This window comes from Oncorhynchus masou, chromosome 15 (genome assembly GCF_036934945.1).
Source record: "Oncorhynchus masou masou isolate Uvic2021 chromosome 15, UVic_Omas_1.1, whole genome shotgun sequence".
Lineage (NCBI taxonomy): Eukaryota > Metazoa > Chordata > Actinopteri > Salmoniformes > Salmonidae > Oncorhynchus > Oncorhynchus masou.
Window position 1 is genome coordinate 16,189,955 of NC_088226.1, and position 16,309 is coordinate 16,206,263.

General features: G+C 47.2%; 1 protein-coding gene across 1 annotated transcript in view; it reads left to right on the forward strand.

Moving 5' to 3' along the window:
* Positions 1-16,309, forward strand: part of LOC135555750 (synaptic vesicle membrane protein VAT-1 homolog) — a 43,642-nt gene that overhangs the window by 21,132 nt on the left and 6,201 nt on the right. Inside the window, exons 3-5 of the mRNA XM_064988448.1 lie at positions 7,577-7,747; positions 9,169-9,258; positions 10,527-10,768. Coding sequence (XP_064844520.1) covers positions 7,577-7,747; positions 9,169-9,258; positions 10,527-10,768 — 503 coding nt within the window. The remainder of the gene's footprint in view (positions 1-7,576; positions 7,748-9,168; positions 9,259-10,526; positions 10,769-16,309) is intronic.

Sequence of the window (16,309 nt, forward strand, 5' to 3'; positions counted from 1 at the left end):
CTTCCCTCTTATCGGCCTGTGGTGCCGTAGAGCCATGCAGGTGAATGAGAAACTACTAGAGCTCTGTCTATGGCTCTATGTGGCTCTATGGTGGTGCTGCCTGGTGTTTTCCACAGGCTGCTAACTTGTTGGCTCCCACTGTGAGGACCCAGGCAGAGAGGTGTCTAGCTCATTGCCTGCAGCAGCAGCACCACCCCCCACCCACCTCATGACAAGGAAAGATACTGTATGTTCTCTCCAGCATAATTATCACTGTCAATGTTTTAGCTCTCTGGAGATTATTAACATAGGCCTTGTCTGTCCTCGTACCCAAGAGAAGAGACCTCAGCTAAGGAGACCAAATTCAAAGGTAAACCTCAACCGTACCTCTGTCATAGAGTTTAGTACAGAGACTCAGAGAGAGAGAGAGAGAGAGAGAGAGAGAGAGAGAGATAAAGAGGTTCCCCTGGTGTGTCAGTGTCATGGCTGTGTGTGAACCCGGGAATCGTTGACTGACCCCAGTTGCCTCTCTCTCTCGTGGGCCTGTGGGCCGGCCGTTCCCGTCCCCTCTCCCCAAACAATGGCATGTTGTTCTCCTACCATCCCGCCCTCTCTGTCCGCTGGACTCGCACATCTGCATCCTCCCATCCTCCACCTCCCCTCCTCCCCCCTCCGCATGACCCCGACCGGGGAGGTTCCTCATGACCATGGCGTATCAGTGCTCGATACCTCGAGTGCATACATTCCCCCCTTTGTTTTCTCCAGAGGGACAGGGCAAGGGAAGGAGTGCAGTGACATTTGGACGTGTTTGGGGGGGGGGGGTCCACTGTACCCGGCCAAGAGCCTTTTCCTGCGACCTCTCCCTGAACCGGACCCTGTGTTTATGGATTAGGTCTGGCCAGCAGCCCTGCATGCCACCACGCCCAATAATATATACACACACACACACACACACACACACACACACACATTAACACACGTGCGTGCACACACATACATACACACTTGACTGGGTCTGGGCCAGAGTGGTCTGACTAACACTACCCTGTATCAACAGAGAGAGGAGAGGAGAGGAGAGGAGAGGAGAGGAGAGGAGAGGAGAGGAGAGGAGAGGAGAGGAGAGGAGAGGAGAGGAGAGGAGAGGAGAGGAGAGGAGAGGAGAGGAGAGGAGAGGAGAGAAAGAAAGAAAGACAGAGAGACAGAAAGAAAGAAAGAAAGAAAGAAAGACAGAAAGACAGAAAGACAGAAAGAAAGAAAGAAAGAAAGAAAGAAAGAAAGAAAGAAAGAAAGAAAGAAAGAAAGAAAAAGAAAGGAGATTGAGTGAAGATGATAATGGAAGAGAAGAGATAGAGGTGACAGAGTATGGAGAAAGTACAGAGATGTTGATGTTACCTGCTCACTCTACACTCTTAGAAAAAGGGTCCCAGACGGGTATTTCAGCTTTCCCCACAGGAGAACCCTTTTTGGGTCCAGGTAGAACCCTTTTTGGGTCCAGGTAGAACCCTCTGTTGCAAGGTTTCTACATTGAACCCAAAGGGGTTCTACCTGGAACCAAAAAGGGTTCTTCAAAGAGTTCTCCTATGTGGACAACCAAAACGTTTTAGGTTCTAGAAAGCACCTTTTTTTCTAAGAATGTAAGATATCACTCAATATGAGAGACAGACAGAATATCACTTTGCTAGTTTATCCTACAATTTCAGACAAATCCCGTCTCTATTTCAGCATATCCTTTAGCAGTCTACAATGACTCCCCACTGTCTGACTACCCCGTGCTGTAGGTCTTACCCTAGTTCAGTGAATGCTAATAAGGGCTGTGTTGGAGAGGAGAGTCCTGGTTGTGTTTGTTCTCTGGGCCTAGCTGGCTGGCTGGCATCATACCCAGACGCAGATCAGCTGCACTGATAGCACAGGAAAACCAGGGCATGCAGCCTCCACTCCGCTCCAACCTCCAACCCACCCTCCAATCAGAATACGCTCTCACTCACAACCCTTGCCTTATGACCCCATTCAGCTTAAGCCCCTACACCCACCCACAGAAGGTCACACACACACACACACACACACACACACACACACACACACACACACACACACACACACACACACACACACACACACACACACACACACACAGGTGTGTCTGTCTGTACATTTGAGTTGGTATTTATTTTTCTACAATGTGTTTTGTGTTTGGAAGAATGTGTTTGTTTGTGCATGGTTATCAATGGGTTTTATGAGAACATGTCTGTTTGTGTTTGTGTGTACAATGAGTGTATGTGTGTGCTAGTGTCTCTGTGTGCGTTAGCATTGTGTGAATTCTCACTCAGGAAATCGTAGGTTCTGCCTTCTCACACAGGATGTGTTTTGAATTCACTCACCCAGTCACTAAAAATGTGCATCCTATACGTGGTACAGAGAGGAACCTGCCATACGAGAAAGCATACTAAAACACTCAGCGAGTTCACAGCTACACAGAGCAAGGGGAAACCACTATGTTACGTAACACGGAGTCATCTTATAGCAGACACAGACACACGCCCAATGCCGTTCTATGCTCACACACTCATGTAAGCCTCATGGAGGATTTGCACAATAACAGAGCAAGAAACATTGCTCAATCATGCCCGACTTGTTGATCTTGTTCACCGTCCCTTTGGTAACGAAGGATTCTTGAGTTTATGGTTTTATGCCATTCTTTGTCAGCCACAGGCACCACAGGCTAATGATAGGGTGTGGGAGAGGGTCAGCTTGGAGAGTGGAGGCACAGAGAATGACACGGGGCAGAGCGCATGGAACCCTGACGTGACATGCGCGGCCTCACATCTCTCCGTGATTAGCATTAGCACGTGTGCTAGCTAGTGTTATCATTGCTAGCACCATAGGGCCCACACCTATAACCACAACCTAGCCTTTTTAGGTTAGAATTTACAGTAAGCACGGTCTGAGGTGAGTTAGCTTCTCCATTTGAGTTATGCTAAGACAAGCTCTCTATGTTTGCGTTGCTCTTGAGCTTACCTCTTACGCACCGTTCACACGAATGTGGTCAGTGTGTGGATGACTGTGAGAAAGTGCCTGTGTGCACTTTAATAATAATATGTAATATGGTGCAAGTATGTACAGTAGTAGGAGGTTTGCGTATCCTCCTTCCCTTTGGGAAATCTCAACAACATTTAGTGGCCCCACCCTCTCCTCACGTTGAACTCTGGGCGTGGACACACACATCATACTGGACTACATAGTAATGTGAACTCCACAGTGTTTAGGACAACATTCCTCTTCACTCTAGAAGAGCATGTTATTGAGACCTAGAGTGGAATTGGTGCCAAAGTCTGTGTGTGTGTGTGTGTGTGTGTGTGTGTGTGTGTGTGTGTGTGTGTGTGTGTGTGTGTGTGTGTGTGTGTGTGTGTGTGTGTGTGTGTGTGTGTGTGTGTGTGTGTGTGTGTGTGTGTGTGTGCGTGCGTGCGTGCGTGCGTGTGTGTGTGTGTAAAGAGTCCACTGTGTATGCTGTTCCTCCCTACACACCCTGGTCAGTTAACGAGAGACAGAGAGGGAAAACAACGCTTTTGACGGCCCTGTAATTTTCTTAGTGAAACCTATTCAATTGAATCCCAAGCAGAACGAATGGAATTAGGCGCGGGAATTTGCTTAAGTGTCCATCTTTGCACAGACAATGGTTTAGTGTTCAGGCAACGGGTTAGTGTTCAGGGACGGGTTAGTGTTCAGGGGACGACCTCGCGTCACATTGCCAGGAGAATGAAAGGAAGAAAAAAGGCAGTGCTGGTCTGGGTCTTGTGATGGCGGATCAGTCACAAGACGGGCAGACAGGCCCTGGATCTGTGGTTCTCAGGGGGATCCAGCCAGAAACAGGTGCCCCTTCCTCCCTTTCTAACACAGGTGGATGAGTGGGACAGAGTGACAGGCACCAACTCTAAATATCAAAACTCTGTCCTACCCCGACAGCCTAAACACTTCATGTTGACCATACACATTACTAGCTTGCCATATCAAAGTACATGTGTGATCAGAAGTCCATGTGGCTTTCCTTTTTGGGGGGGGGGCAGTCTTCAAGGTAAGCAATTTCTCATCTCTCCAACCTTCACACCAACGTACACACTCGTCTACTCTCTGCTGGCTCTCGGTAAGTCGTTATGTGGTGATCGGGTGGGTGTTACTGGCTGATCTGTCACATAATACCCCTGGATGAGCTTCTGATTGCCACCAAATGCCTCCTGTTTTGCCTGGAGGAAAAACAGCCAATGAAACAAAATGGCTCCTTTGCTCAGTCGTCACTGCCAATTTGGCCTGGGTTTCCCTGGCAACACAAACTTGGTTTCACTCTGAGGACAGAACGACAGGGAGAGATAGTTCTAGCTGTTTGGAGGCAGGCTGACTCACTGACACTTCCATCCAACAGCAACACCGTTGCTCTTGTTATTTCATTAAGTTCTTGATTGCGTTCCAAATCAAATCAAATTTGTATTTGTCATATACACATGGTTAGCAGATGTTAATACGAGCGTGGCGAAATGCTTCACGTTCCTAGGAAATTATGCTCTCTTCCCTACACAGTGCACTACTTTTGACCAAAGCCATATTAGCCCTGATCAAAACTAGTGCACTACTTAGGGAATACAGTGTCATTTGGGATGCAGACCTTCTCTCTTTCTCCTTGCCAGGCTTGAATACAGTGAGAAATGTCTATTGAGTTCCCATTGGCTGAAGGTCTCTTCAGAGTAGAGCCAGGAGGGAATTGGTCTCGTTCTAGTTTTATTTTCTTTGTAAGTGTCAAAGTAGAGAGAGGAGGTCAGCCTGTACGACGTAGCAGCCAGCGACTGCAATAGATTCAAATATACCTTCTCCTTGGTTCCTTTTGTCTCTGTCTTCTCAAGCTCATGGTGTGTGAGTGAGTATGACCAAGACGGTGGACCACAACTCCCATCCCAACGTGTTGCTGATGATAACCACAGTCAACCACGGCAGTTTAAATATGCTTGAGACAGGCATCTGTTTGAATGTAAAATGTCCATGTTGTGAACGCTCTGTTTGAATGTAAAATGCCCATGTTGTGAACGCTCTGTTTGAATGTAAAATGCCCATGTTGTGAACGCTCTGTTTGAATGTAAAATGCCCATGTTGTGAACGCTCTGTTTGAATGTAAAATGCCCATGTTGTGAACGCTCTGTTTGAATGTAAAATGCCCATGTTGTGAACGCTCTGTTTGAATGTAAAATGCCCATGTTGTGAACGCTCTGTTTGAATGTAAAATGCCCATGTTGTGAACGCTCTGTTTGAATGTAAAATGCCCATGTTGTGAAAGCTCTGCTTGAATGTAAAATGTCCATGTTGTGAACGCTCTGTTTTGCGTTCCTCTATTGGCTCTGGCCTCAGTTATAAGACGCGGTCTTAACTTGGTCCGGCATGAGTGACCTTTACGGGCCATGTTCAGTCCATCCAGTCAGCCTCCCTCTGTCCTCTCTGTTCTGTCCCACTACTTCACAGTAACCTACTGAGACCTGGCTTAAGACACACACAGGGACACACACACACACACACACACATACAGTATGTTCAGAAACAGTCGAATCATACACACACCAATACTACATCAAACAGCCATGCTGATGTAAGCTACACCTACAGAAAGCAATGCTCTCACACAGCTGCCACTTTGTCCACAAAGGTCATCACAGACAATGCGTTGTTCATCGTTTCAATGATTGATTCCCTATATGAGAAGGTTTTCTTTCAACTGGCACAGTTACGAAACTATGTTTTCCTGTTTCCTTGACCCCGTGTCAGACATTGCTCCCATAGCCAAAACAAATACCTCAAATTACCCTAGATTCTTAGTCAGGTCATCTTGCATGAAGCTAAAGTCAACCATTGTCATCTGACGTACAATGGCTACTTTCTCTAGTTGTGGATGTTTGTGTGCCTCTATGTCTAGTTGTGGATGTTTGTGTGTCTATACGTCTAGTTGTGGATGTTTGTGTGCCTCTACGTCTAGTTGTGGATGTTTGTGTGTCTCTCCGTCTAGTTGTGGATGTTTGTGTGTCTCTACGTCTAGTTGTGGATGTTTGTGTGTCTCTACGTCTACTTGTGGATGTTTGTGTGCCTCTACGTCTAGTTGTGGATGTTTGTGTGCCTCTACGTCTAGTTGTGGATGTTTGTGTGCCTCTACGTCTAGTTGTGGATGTTTGTGTGCCTCTACTCTGGACGTCTAGTTGTGGATGTTTGTGTGACTCTACGTCTAGTTGTGGATGTTTGTGTGCCTCTACGTCTAGTTGTGGATGTTTGTGTGCCTCTACGTCTAGTTGTGGATGTTTGTGTGCCTCTACGTCTAGTTGTGGATGTTTGTGTGTCTCTACGTCTAGTTGTGGATGTTTGTGTGCCTCTACGTCTAGTTGTGGATGTTTGTGTGCCTCTACGTCTAGTTGTGGATGTTTGTGTGCCTCTACGTCTAGTTGTGGATGTTTGTGTGCCTCTACGTCTAGTTGTGGATGTTTGTGTGCCTCTACGTCTAGTTGTGGATGTTTGTGTGCCTCTACGTCTAGTTGTGGATGTTTGTGTGCCTCTACGTCTAGTTGTGGATGTTTGTGTGCCTCTACGTCTAGTTGTGGATGTTTGTGTGTCTCTACGTCTAGTTGTGGATGTTTGTGTGCCTCTACGTCTAGTTGTGGATGTTTGTGTGCCTCTACGTCTAGTTGTGGATGTTTGTGTGCCTCTACGTCTAGTTGTGGATGTTTGTGTGCCTCTACGTCTAGTTGTGGATGTTTGTGTGCCTCTACGTCTAGTTGTGGATGTTTGTGTGCCTCTACGTCTAGTTGTGGATGTTTGTGTGCCTCTACGTCTAGTTGTGGGTGTTCCTTTTTGCCCATGGCGGCGGGTAGGAGGTAATGTGATGTGTGTTTAATGCTCTCCTTGCTTACCCCTGAGACACACACACACACACACACACACACACACACACACACACACACACACACACACACACACACAGCCAGCCTCTTACTGACTGACCTGGCCTGTCACAGTAAACAAAACAAATCACATTTAATGGGATTTATGGGTGCCTCAAGACATATTTATATCAGCTGAGTTGAATTGAGTTGGAGGTGTCTCCCTGAGTGAGTATCTCTCTTGAGGTAATGATTAGTGAAGCTCGGATAGAGTTTATTCGGTATTATACTTCCTCCCCTTAGCTACCCTGTTTAGAGAAACAACGAGGTAGAAAATGAAGGGATACATACACAAGTCTGAGCTCCAGCTCATCTTAACCACCCGTCTTTGTCTTCTTATCCTCTCTCTCTCTCTGCTTTACTGGCGTGAATGGGTGGTTGCCACGGTCGCAAATTGCGATGTTCACTGTAAATGAACAATATTTTTGAGCAACAATAATAATGTATCAACAAAAACAAATCTACATGGGAAATAACACACACAAAAAAGCATCAATTGAGAAATGTAATCTACTAGGCCTTATGTGTATGACATGTTGGGAGCTTTAGCCTCTGTTATGTTATAACAGGCCAGGACGTATATCCTGCAACATCTACTGTCTCTACGTTTTCTCCTAACAAACACTCTCTCTCTCCAGGTGGGGTGGGCATCGCGGCCACCCAGCTGTGTCAGACAGTGAAGGACGTGACCGTGTTCGGGACGGCGTCGGCCAGTAAGCACGAGACCATCAGCCAGGGCGGAGTCACGCACTGCATTGACTACCGTACACGGGACTACGTGGAGGAAGTCCGCAAGATCAGCCCCAAAGGTGAGAGGTCAGGGGTCATCCGACCCATCTTACAGCACTGAGATGGGCTGTGTCTCAAATGGCACACTAATGCCTATATAGTGCACACTATGGGCCCTCGTCGAAAGTAGTTCACTACATAGGGAATCGGGCACAATTTGGGACACAAGCACGGTGTGACCCATAATTTCCACAATGTGATCCATGAGATAAGTATACTGAGATGACTAATGGGCCCTGGGTCATGCAACCCGTTGGTCCTAAGGAATACTCTGTAGTTGCAGTGTTGTGTTCGTAAAGTTGTGTTTGTCTTCCATTTGCAGATAAGAAACTGCTGTTTGTTATCTGCATGATGCTTCCATTTCGCTGTGTCACGACTCTCAGCCCTGATAGCTGGGGTGCTTTTGAGACGGTCACGAGTGTAATCAACACTAGACAGAAAAGTGCTTTTCCGCTCAGACAAAGTATTTGAGAAGCCCGTGACTCAGTGTGGATCACATCCCCCAACATATCCCCAAGGCCAGGGCACTTAAGATCCGTTTTTGCCCGAAGAGACATTTAATTCATTACTCATCACCGAAACAGAACGTCCTCCAATTCCTCACTCTTTGCTCACTTACCTCTGGTTTCATAGAAGCAGGGTGGAGAATTTTATACCAGGAGCTCATTTGGTAGTACCTCTCCCAGCAGCAGCAGTGAGAAAGAGAGGGAAACAGAGAGAGGGGGGATAACTGATATTTTGGACAGAAGATCATGTCAAATTAGCGGCGTGGATCAATGAGAAGTCTATCAGTCTGTGTGACTGTGGCTCAGTTAGGGCAGGGTCCTGCTGAGAGCCTTGTGAATCAACGGGCCTATCAGCTAATAGACCAAGGAGAGGAGAGGAGAGGAGAGGAGAGGAGAGGAGAGGAGAGGAGAGGAGAGGAGAGGAGAGGAGAGGAGAGCGGGACTAACCCACTTTAAGGAGCCCCACATTCACTGAAAAAAAGTCATAATTGGGAAAGAGCGAGACAGCATGAGCAAAGATATATAATATGTTGCAGAGACACTGGATGAGTCTGGGTCTCAAGCTTTAGTTTGTTATTTATTCTCTCCAAGAAATCACTACCTGGGAATGGAATGGAACTCCAACAGACTAGGATAGGATTATGTTTATTCCTTGTCTTATCAGTGACATTAAAATGAGTAGAATTCCAGCGTTTTCTCCCCCTCCCGTCAATTTGGCATCTGTATGGGCTGCTCTGCATAAACATAGCAAGGCCTGCCCTCCTCCCTTTACACCACCCGCATTCTAATATGATACCCACCAACCAAGCAACATTGAACTGTACTGACTACCTCTCTCTGTCTTTCCTCCTCTCCTCTCCTCTCCTCTCCTCTCCTCTCCTCTCCTCTCCTCTCTTCTCCTCTCCTCTCCTCTCCTCTCCTCTCCTCTCCTACAGGGCTGGATATTGTGCTGGATCCTCTGGGAGGCTCAGACACCCACAAGGCTTACAACCTGCTGAAGCCCATGGGCAAGCTCATCACCTACGGTGAGACAGGAAGGACAAAAGAACTCAATCATACATTGCTTAATTTCAACACTTATCAATACCAGTGGTTTAAAACACAAATAGCACAGTGTGTACAAAACATACACAATGGGTTGGGTACACATCTGGGTACACAACTTCTTCCCTACAGAGGTCCATGTCCTCAGTGTGTGTGTGTGTTGTCCGTGGGAAGGCCTCTGTAGTTTCTCTCTGTGATGATGCCAATTTGCAGCGGGCATGGCATGCATGATACAGTGGGCTGGGGAGGCATGCCTGGAGAACAGGGCCTTGCCTTCTGTATGTTGCAAAAAAGACGACCCAACTACCCAGCATGGTGGTCCCAACCTGATCCATTCACCCGATGAACCCTTCTCTATCCCCCACCCCATAACTCCCCCCGCCCACACTCCACCTCCCTCCCTGCTGCTCCTCTACCAGTTTATCAGAAGTATGCATGGCGGAACAATGGCCGTTCTATCCGCACGGAACCTGGAATGTCTGAATGTAGCAGACTGAATACCTCTCCGGCTCCCTCTCCTCTCTCTAAGCATGCTTTGTGTCCCATCCACAGGAGAGAGGGAGATAGTGAAAGAGAGAGGATGAGACAGAGAGAGAGAGAGAGAGAGGAGGGCAGAGAGGGTTATGAGAAAAGAGATTTAGAGTGAAAAGGGGATTTGTGGAAAGTGAGGCTGGGAGGAAGAAACGAGGACAGAGTGAGGGAACGGGAGAGAGACAGAGCATTAAGGAAGAGAGGCAGAATGGGGAAAGGACCTCAGCCTGGCAGTAGAACTGTCCTTCGGGAAAATGGCACTGAACATGGGACATACTAAAAAGATAACGTAAAAGAGAGATAAAAGAGGGGGATCCAGTGGAAAACATTAAGGGCAGAGAAGGTAAGGCCAGAGAGGGAGGTAGAGGGAGAAAGAGGGAGTTGGGGCAGATAATGAGACTTGGAGGTGGACTGAAGTGGACTGGATAACAAGGGCTGATCAGTCAATCAATTATACACAGACCCAAACTGACCCTACATTAAGAATAAAACTGACCCCAGGACCCCTGCCCTATTCTCTCTCTCTCTCTCTCTCTCTCTCTCTCTCACACACACACACACACACACACACACACACACACACACACACACACACACACACACACACACACACACACACACACACACACACACACACACACACACACACACACACGCACAGGCAACCCATTTTAACACATTAACGCCCTTTAACCCTTTGTGCTCTCTCCCCTTGCAGGTGCAGCTAACATGCTAGCAGGCCAGAAGAAGAACCTTCTGGCGGTAGCTAAGACCTGGTACCACCAGTTCTCCATCCACACACTCAGCCTTATCCAGAACAACAAGTCAGTGTGTGGCTTCCACCTGGGCTACCTGGACGGAGAGGTGGAGGTGATTCAGCAGGCCATGACCACCATCCTGGACCTCTATAAACAGGGCAAGATCAAACCACGCATCGACTCCACCTATCACCTCGAACAGGTGGGTGTATGTGTGTGTGTGTGTTTGGGGCGGGGGGCTGTGTGTGTGTGCACTTGTGTATATGCGTATGTGTGTCTGTGAATAAAAGGGAGTCTCTCCCTCCATCAGATGTCTCTTTGAGTGAAAGACAGAATCAGATTGACAGAAAGAGGGATAGAGGGAGGGTGAGAGAGAGGGGGAAGAAAGAGGGGGCTGATATGTTCATTGGTTAATGCCAGGTCCAGTCAATGGTTAGGCCTGTGATACTGGCCAGAGAGAAGTGTTTCTCTCTCTAATGTCTCTCTCCCTCTCTCTGTCTCTCTCTCTCTGTCTTTCTCTCTCTCTGACTCTGTCTGTCTGTCTGTCTGTCTCTCTCTCTCTCTCGGTCTGTCTGTCTGTCTATCTGTCTCTCTCTCTCTCTCGGTCTCTCTCTGTCTCTCTGTCTCTTTCTGCCTCTCTCTGTCTCTCTCTCTCTCTGCCTCTCTCTGTCTCTCTCTCTCTCTCTGTCTCTTTCTGCCTCTCTCTCGGTCTCTCTCTCTCTCTCTCTCTCTCTGTCTCTCTCTCTCTCTCTGTCCCTGTCTGTATCCACAGCTTATTCACTTACTCTCTGTTCTCTCTCTTTCTCCGCCTCACACCCTCCCTTTCACTCTGTGTATCTTTTTCTCCTTTTCTCTCCTGTTGTCATGGTAACCCCCATTGGTCTGCCAGTGCTTCTGTCTTAGGGAGGGGCCCCGTGTATGACAACGAGAGACAGAATGGGATGAAGGAGTAGAGGATGGAAGAGGGTAGATGAGAGAAGGATAGAGAAGTGAGGTGGATAGAGTTCAAGGAAAGATGATTGTAATAGGAAGTGGCATGTCGCAATAGCTGTTACAATTCCTCTCGGTGTGAATTCTATTACATCTCATCAGCATAAAACAGCTCTTAAACTTGAATTAATAAGACGGTATATCGATTAATGTGACCCGGGGGTCCCAGGCACCACACCCTGACTCCATCTATCAACCCCCTCCTCTCTGACCTATCCTGCCCTGCTCCATGTCTGCACTATTAATCATTGAACATGTTAACACAGCATGTATTAGAGCCTGGTGCCTCTTCTTCAGCAACTCCGTCAGGGCTTTGTACTGTAGAGCATATTAGCTGTGATGTCTACCGTTCTCAGACAGACAGACAGTGCTTCTAGTGATTATTAGTGCATACACTGCAGGGAGGTAGGGAGCCACTCACTGTGAGCACACTCAGAGTTAGACGGCAGAGGCAGACTTTCAGAGAGAGAGAGAGAGAGCAGAGCAGTGAGTGATTGAAGGCTGGATGCTTGAGTGCATACAACAATTGCAGTGCTGCTTCAGTGATTGGGCTCATTGTGGTTTCATTCACACAAGCTACACTTGTAAATCCGTGGTGTCCCCACCCCTGATTACCACACCTCCATCGTCTGTCCTCTCTCCTCCTCCACCTCCTCCTCCTCCACCTCCTCCTCCTCCTCCACCACCTCCTCCTCCTCCTTCTCCTCCTCCCCGTCATAGGTTTTTCATTAAAGTGATGTTCCAGTGTTTTTGTATAATATCAGCCAGTAGTTTTGAAAGTAGTGCTCACAGGTCAAAATGGTTCCCCGGAAATTGTGCACAATTGTGTACTACCATTTTACATGGTATGTTACATCCTGAAAGAAAATGACAAAGAAATGATCAGTCTATAATTTTAATGGTAGGTTTATTTGAACAGTGAGAGACAGAATAACAACAAACAAAAAATCTGAAAAACGCATGTCAAAAATGTTATTAATTGATTTGCATTTCAATGAAGATAATAAGTATTTGACCCCCTCTCAATTAGAAAGATTTCTGGCTCCCAGGTTTCTTTTATACAGGTAACGAGCTGATATTAGGAGCACACTCTTAAAGGGAGTGCTCCTCATCTCAGTTTGTTACCTGTATAAAAGACACCTGTCCACAGAAGCAATCAATCAATCAGATTCCAAACTCTCCACCATGGCCAAGACCAAAGAGCTCTCCAAGGATGTCAGGGACAAGATTGTAGACCTACACAAGGCTGGAAGGGGCTTCAAGACCATCGCCAAGCAGCTTGGTGAGGAGGTGACAACAGTTGGTGCAATTATTCGCAAATGGAAGAAACACAAAAGAACTGTCAATCTCCCTCGGCATGGGGCTCCATGCAAGATCTCACCTCGTGTAGTTGCAATGATCGTGAGAACAGTGAGGAATCAGCCCAGAACTACACGGGAGGATCTTGTCAATGATCTCAAGGCAGCTGGGACCATAGTCATCAAGAAAACAATTGGCAACCCACTATGCCGTGAAGGACTGAAATCCTGCAGCGCCCGCAAGTTCCCCCTGCGCAAGAAAGCGCATATACATGCCCGTCTGAAGTTTGCCAATGAACATCTGAATGATTCAGAGGACAACTGGGTGAAAGTGTTGTGGTCAGATGAGACCAAAATGGAGCTCTTTGGCATCAACTCAACTCACCGTGTTTGGGGGAGGAGGAATGCTGCTTATGACCCCAAGAATACCATCCCTAGGGGGTATGCTAAGGGGACAGGACAACTTCACTGCATCAAAGCGACGATGGACGGGGCCATGTTCCGTCAAATCTTGGGTGAGAACCTCCTTCCCTCAGCCAGGGCATTGAAAATGGGTCGTGGATGGGTATTCCAGCATGACAATGACCCAAAACACACTGCCAAGGCAACAAAGGAGTGGCTCAAGAAGAAGCACATTGAGGTCCTGGAGTGGCCTAGCCAGTCTCCAGACCTTAATCCCATAGAAAATCTGTGGAGGGAACTGAAGGTTCGAATTGCCACACATCAGCCTCGAAACCTTAATGACTTGGAGAAGATCTGCAAAGAGGAGTGGGACAAAATCCCTCCTGAAATGTGTGCAAACCTTGTGGCCAACTACTAGAACCGTCTGACCTCTGTGATTGCCAACAAGGGTTTTGCCACCAAGTACTAAGTCATGTTTTGCAGAGGGGTCAAATACTTATTTCCCTCATTAAAATGCAAATCAATTTATAACATTTTTGACATATGTTTTCCTGGATTTTTGTTGTTGTTATTCTGTCTCTCACTGTTCAAATAAACCTACCATTAAAATTATAGACTGATCATTTCATTATCAGTGGGCAAACATACAAAATCAGCAGGGGATCAAAGACTTTTTTCCCTCACTGTACATATATAGCATTTTTGGGCAATTCGTATCAAATTAAATCAAACTATTTGTCACATGCGCCGAATTCAAGTGTAGACTTTACCGTGAAATGCTTACTTACAAGCCCTTAACCAACAGTGCAATTCAAGAAGAAGAAAATATTTACCAAGTAGACTAAGATAAAAAGTAACACGATAAGAATAAGAATAACGAGGCTATATACAGGGGGCACCGGTACCGAGTCAGTGTAGTTGAGGTAATCTGTACATGTAGGTGGGGGCAAAGTGACTATGCATAGGTAGCAAACAAACACTGAGTAGCATCAGTGTACAAAATGGAGGGGTGGGGGTCAATGTAAATTGTCCAGTGGCGATTTTATGAATTGTTCAGAAGTCTTAGGCTTGGGGGTAGAAGCTGTTGAGGAGCCTTTTGGTCCTAGACTTGGCGCTCTGGTACCGCTTGCCGTGCGATAGCAGAGAAAACAGTCTACGGTGACTGGAGTCTCTGACAATTTTATGGACTTTCCTCTGACACCGCCTATTATATAGGTCCTGGATGGCAAGAAGCTTGGCCCCAGTAATGTACTGGACCGTTCGCACTACCCTCTGTAGCGCCTTACTGTCAGATGCCGAGCAGTTGCCATACCAGGTGGTGAGGTCAGGATGCTCTCGATGGTGCAGCTGTATAATAATATCCTTTTGAGGATCTGGGGACCCATGCCAAATCTTTTCAGTTTCCTGAGGGGGAAAAGGTTTTGTCGTGCCCTCTTCACAACTGTCTTGTTATGTTTGGACCATGATAGTTTGTTGGTGATGTGGACACCAAGGAACTTGAAACTCTCGATCCGCTCCACTACAGCCCTGTCAATGTTAATGGGGGCCTGTTCAGCCTGCCTTTTCCTGTAGTAGATCAGCTCCTTTGTCTTGCTCACATTGAGGGAGAGGTTGTTGTCCTGGCACTACACTGCCAGTTGTCTGACCTCCTCCCTATAGGCCGTCTCATCGTTGTCGGTGATCAGGCCTACCACTGTTGTGTCGTCAGCAAACGTAATGATGGTGTCATGGAGTCGTGGGTGAACAGGGAATACAGGAGGGGACTAAGTAAACACCCCTGAGGGTCCCCAGTGTTAAGGATCAGCGTGGCAGATGTGTTGTTGCCTACTCTTACCACCTAGGGGCGGCCCATCAGGAAGTCCAGGATCCAGTTGCAGAGGGAGGTGTTTAGTCCAAGAGTCTTTAGCTTAGTGATGAGCTCCGTGGGCACTGAACAGCATTCTCACATAGGTGTTCCTTTTGTCAAGGTGAGAAAGGGCAGTGTGGAGTGCGATTCAGATTGCGTCATCTGTGGATCTGTTGGGGCGGTATGCAAATTGGAGTGGGTCTAGGGTGTCTAGGAGGATGCTGTTGATGTGAGCCATGACCAGCCTTTCAAAGCACTTTATGGCTACCGACATGAGTGCCACAGGGCGGTAATCATTTTGGCAGGTTACCTTCACTTCCTTGGGCACAGGGACTATGGTGGTCTGCTTGAAACTTGTAGGTATTACATGGTCAGGGAGAGGTTGAAAATGTCAGTGAAGAAACTTGGCAGTTGGTCTGCGCATGCTTTGAGTACACGTCCTCATAATCCGTCTGGCCCAGCTGCATAGGGAATGTTGACTTGTTTAAAGGTTTTGTTCACATCGGCTACCGAGAGCGTTATCACACAGTCATCCAGAACAGCTGGTGCTCTCGTGCATGCTTCAGTGTTGCTTGCCTCGAAGCAAGCATAAAGGGCATTTAGCTCGTCTGGTAGGCTCGCATCACTGGGCAGCTTGTGTCTGGGTTTCCCTTTGAAGTCCATAATAGTTTTCAAGCCGTGCCACATCCGAAGAGCGTCAGAGCCAGTGTAGTAGGATTCAATCTTAATCCTGTATTGACACTTTGCTTGTTTGATGGTTCGTCTGAGGGCATAGCTGGGATTTTTTATAAGCGTCCGGATTCGTCTCCCGCCTCTTGAAGGTGGCAGCTCTAGCCTTTAGCTTGATGCGGATGTTGCCTGTAATCCATAGCTTCTGCTTGGGATATGTACATATAGTCACTGTGGGGACGACATCATCGATGCAGTTATTGATGAAGTCGATGACTGAGGTGGTGTATTCCTCAATGCCACTGGATGATTTTGGAACATATTCCAGTCTGTGATAGCAAAACAGTCCTGTAGTGTAGCATCCAGGTCATCTGACCACTTCCGTATTGAGTGAGTCACTGGTACTTCCTGCTTTAGTTTTTGCTTGTAAGCAGGAATCAGGAGGATATAATTATGGTCAGATTTGCCAAATGGAGAGCGGGGGAGAGCTTTGTATGCGTCTCTGTATGTGGAGTAAAGGTGGTCTAGGATTTTTTGT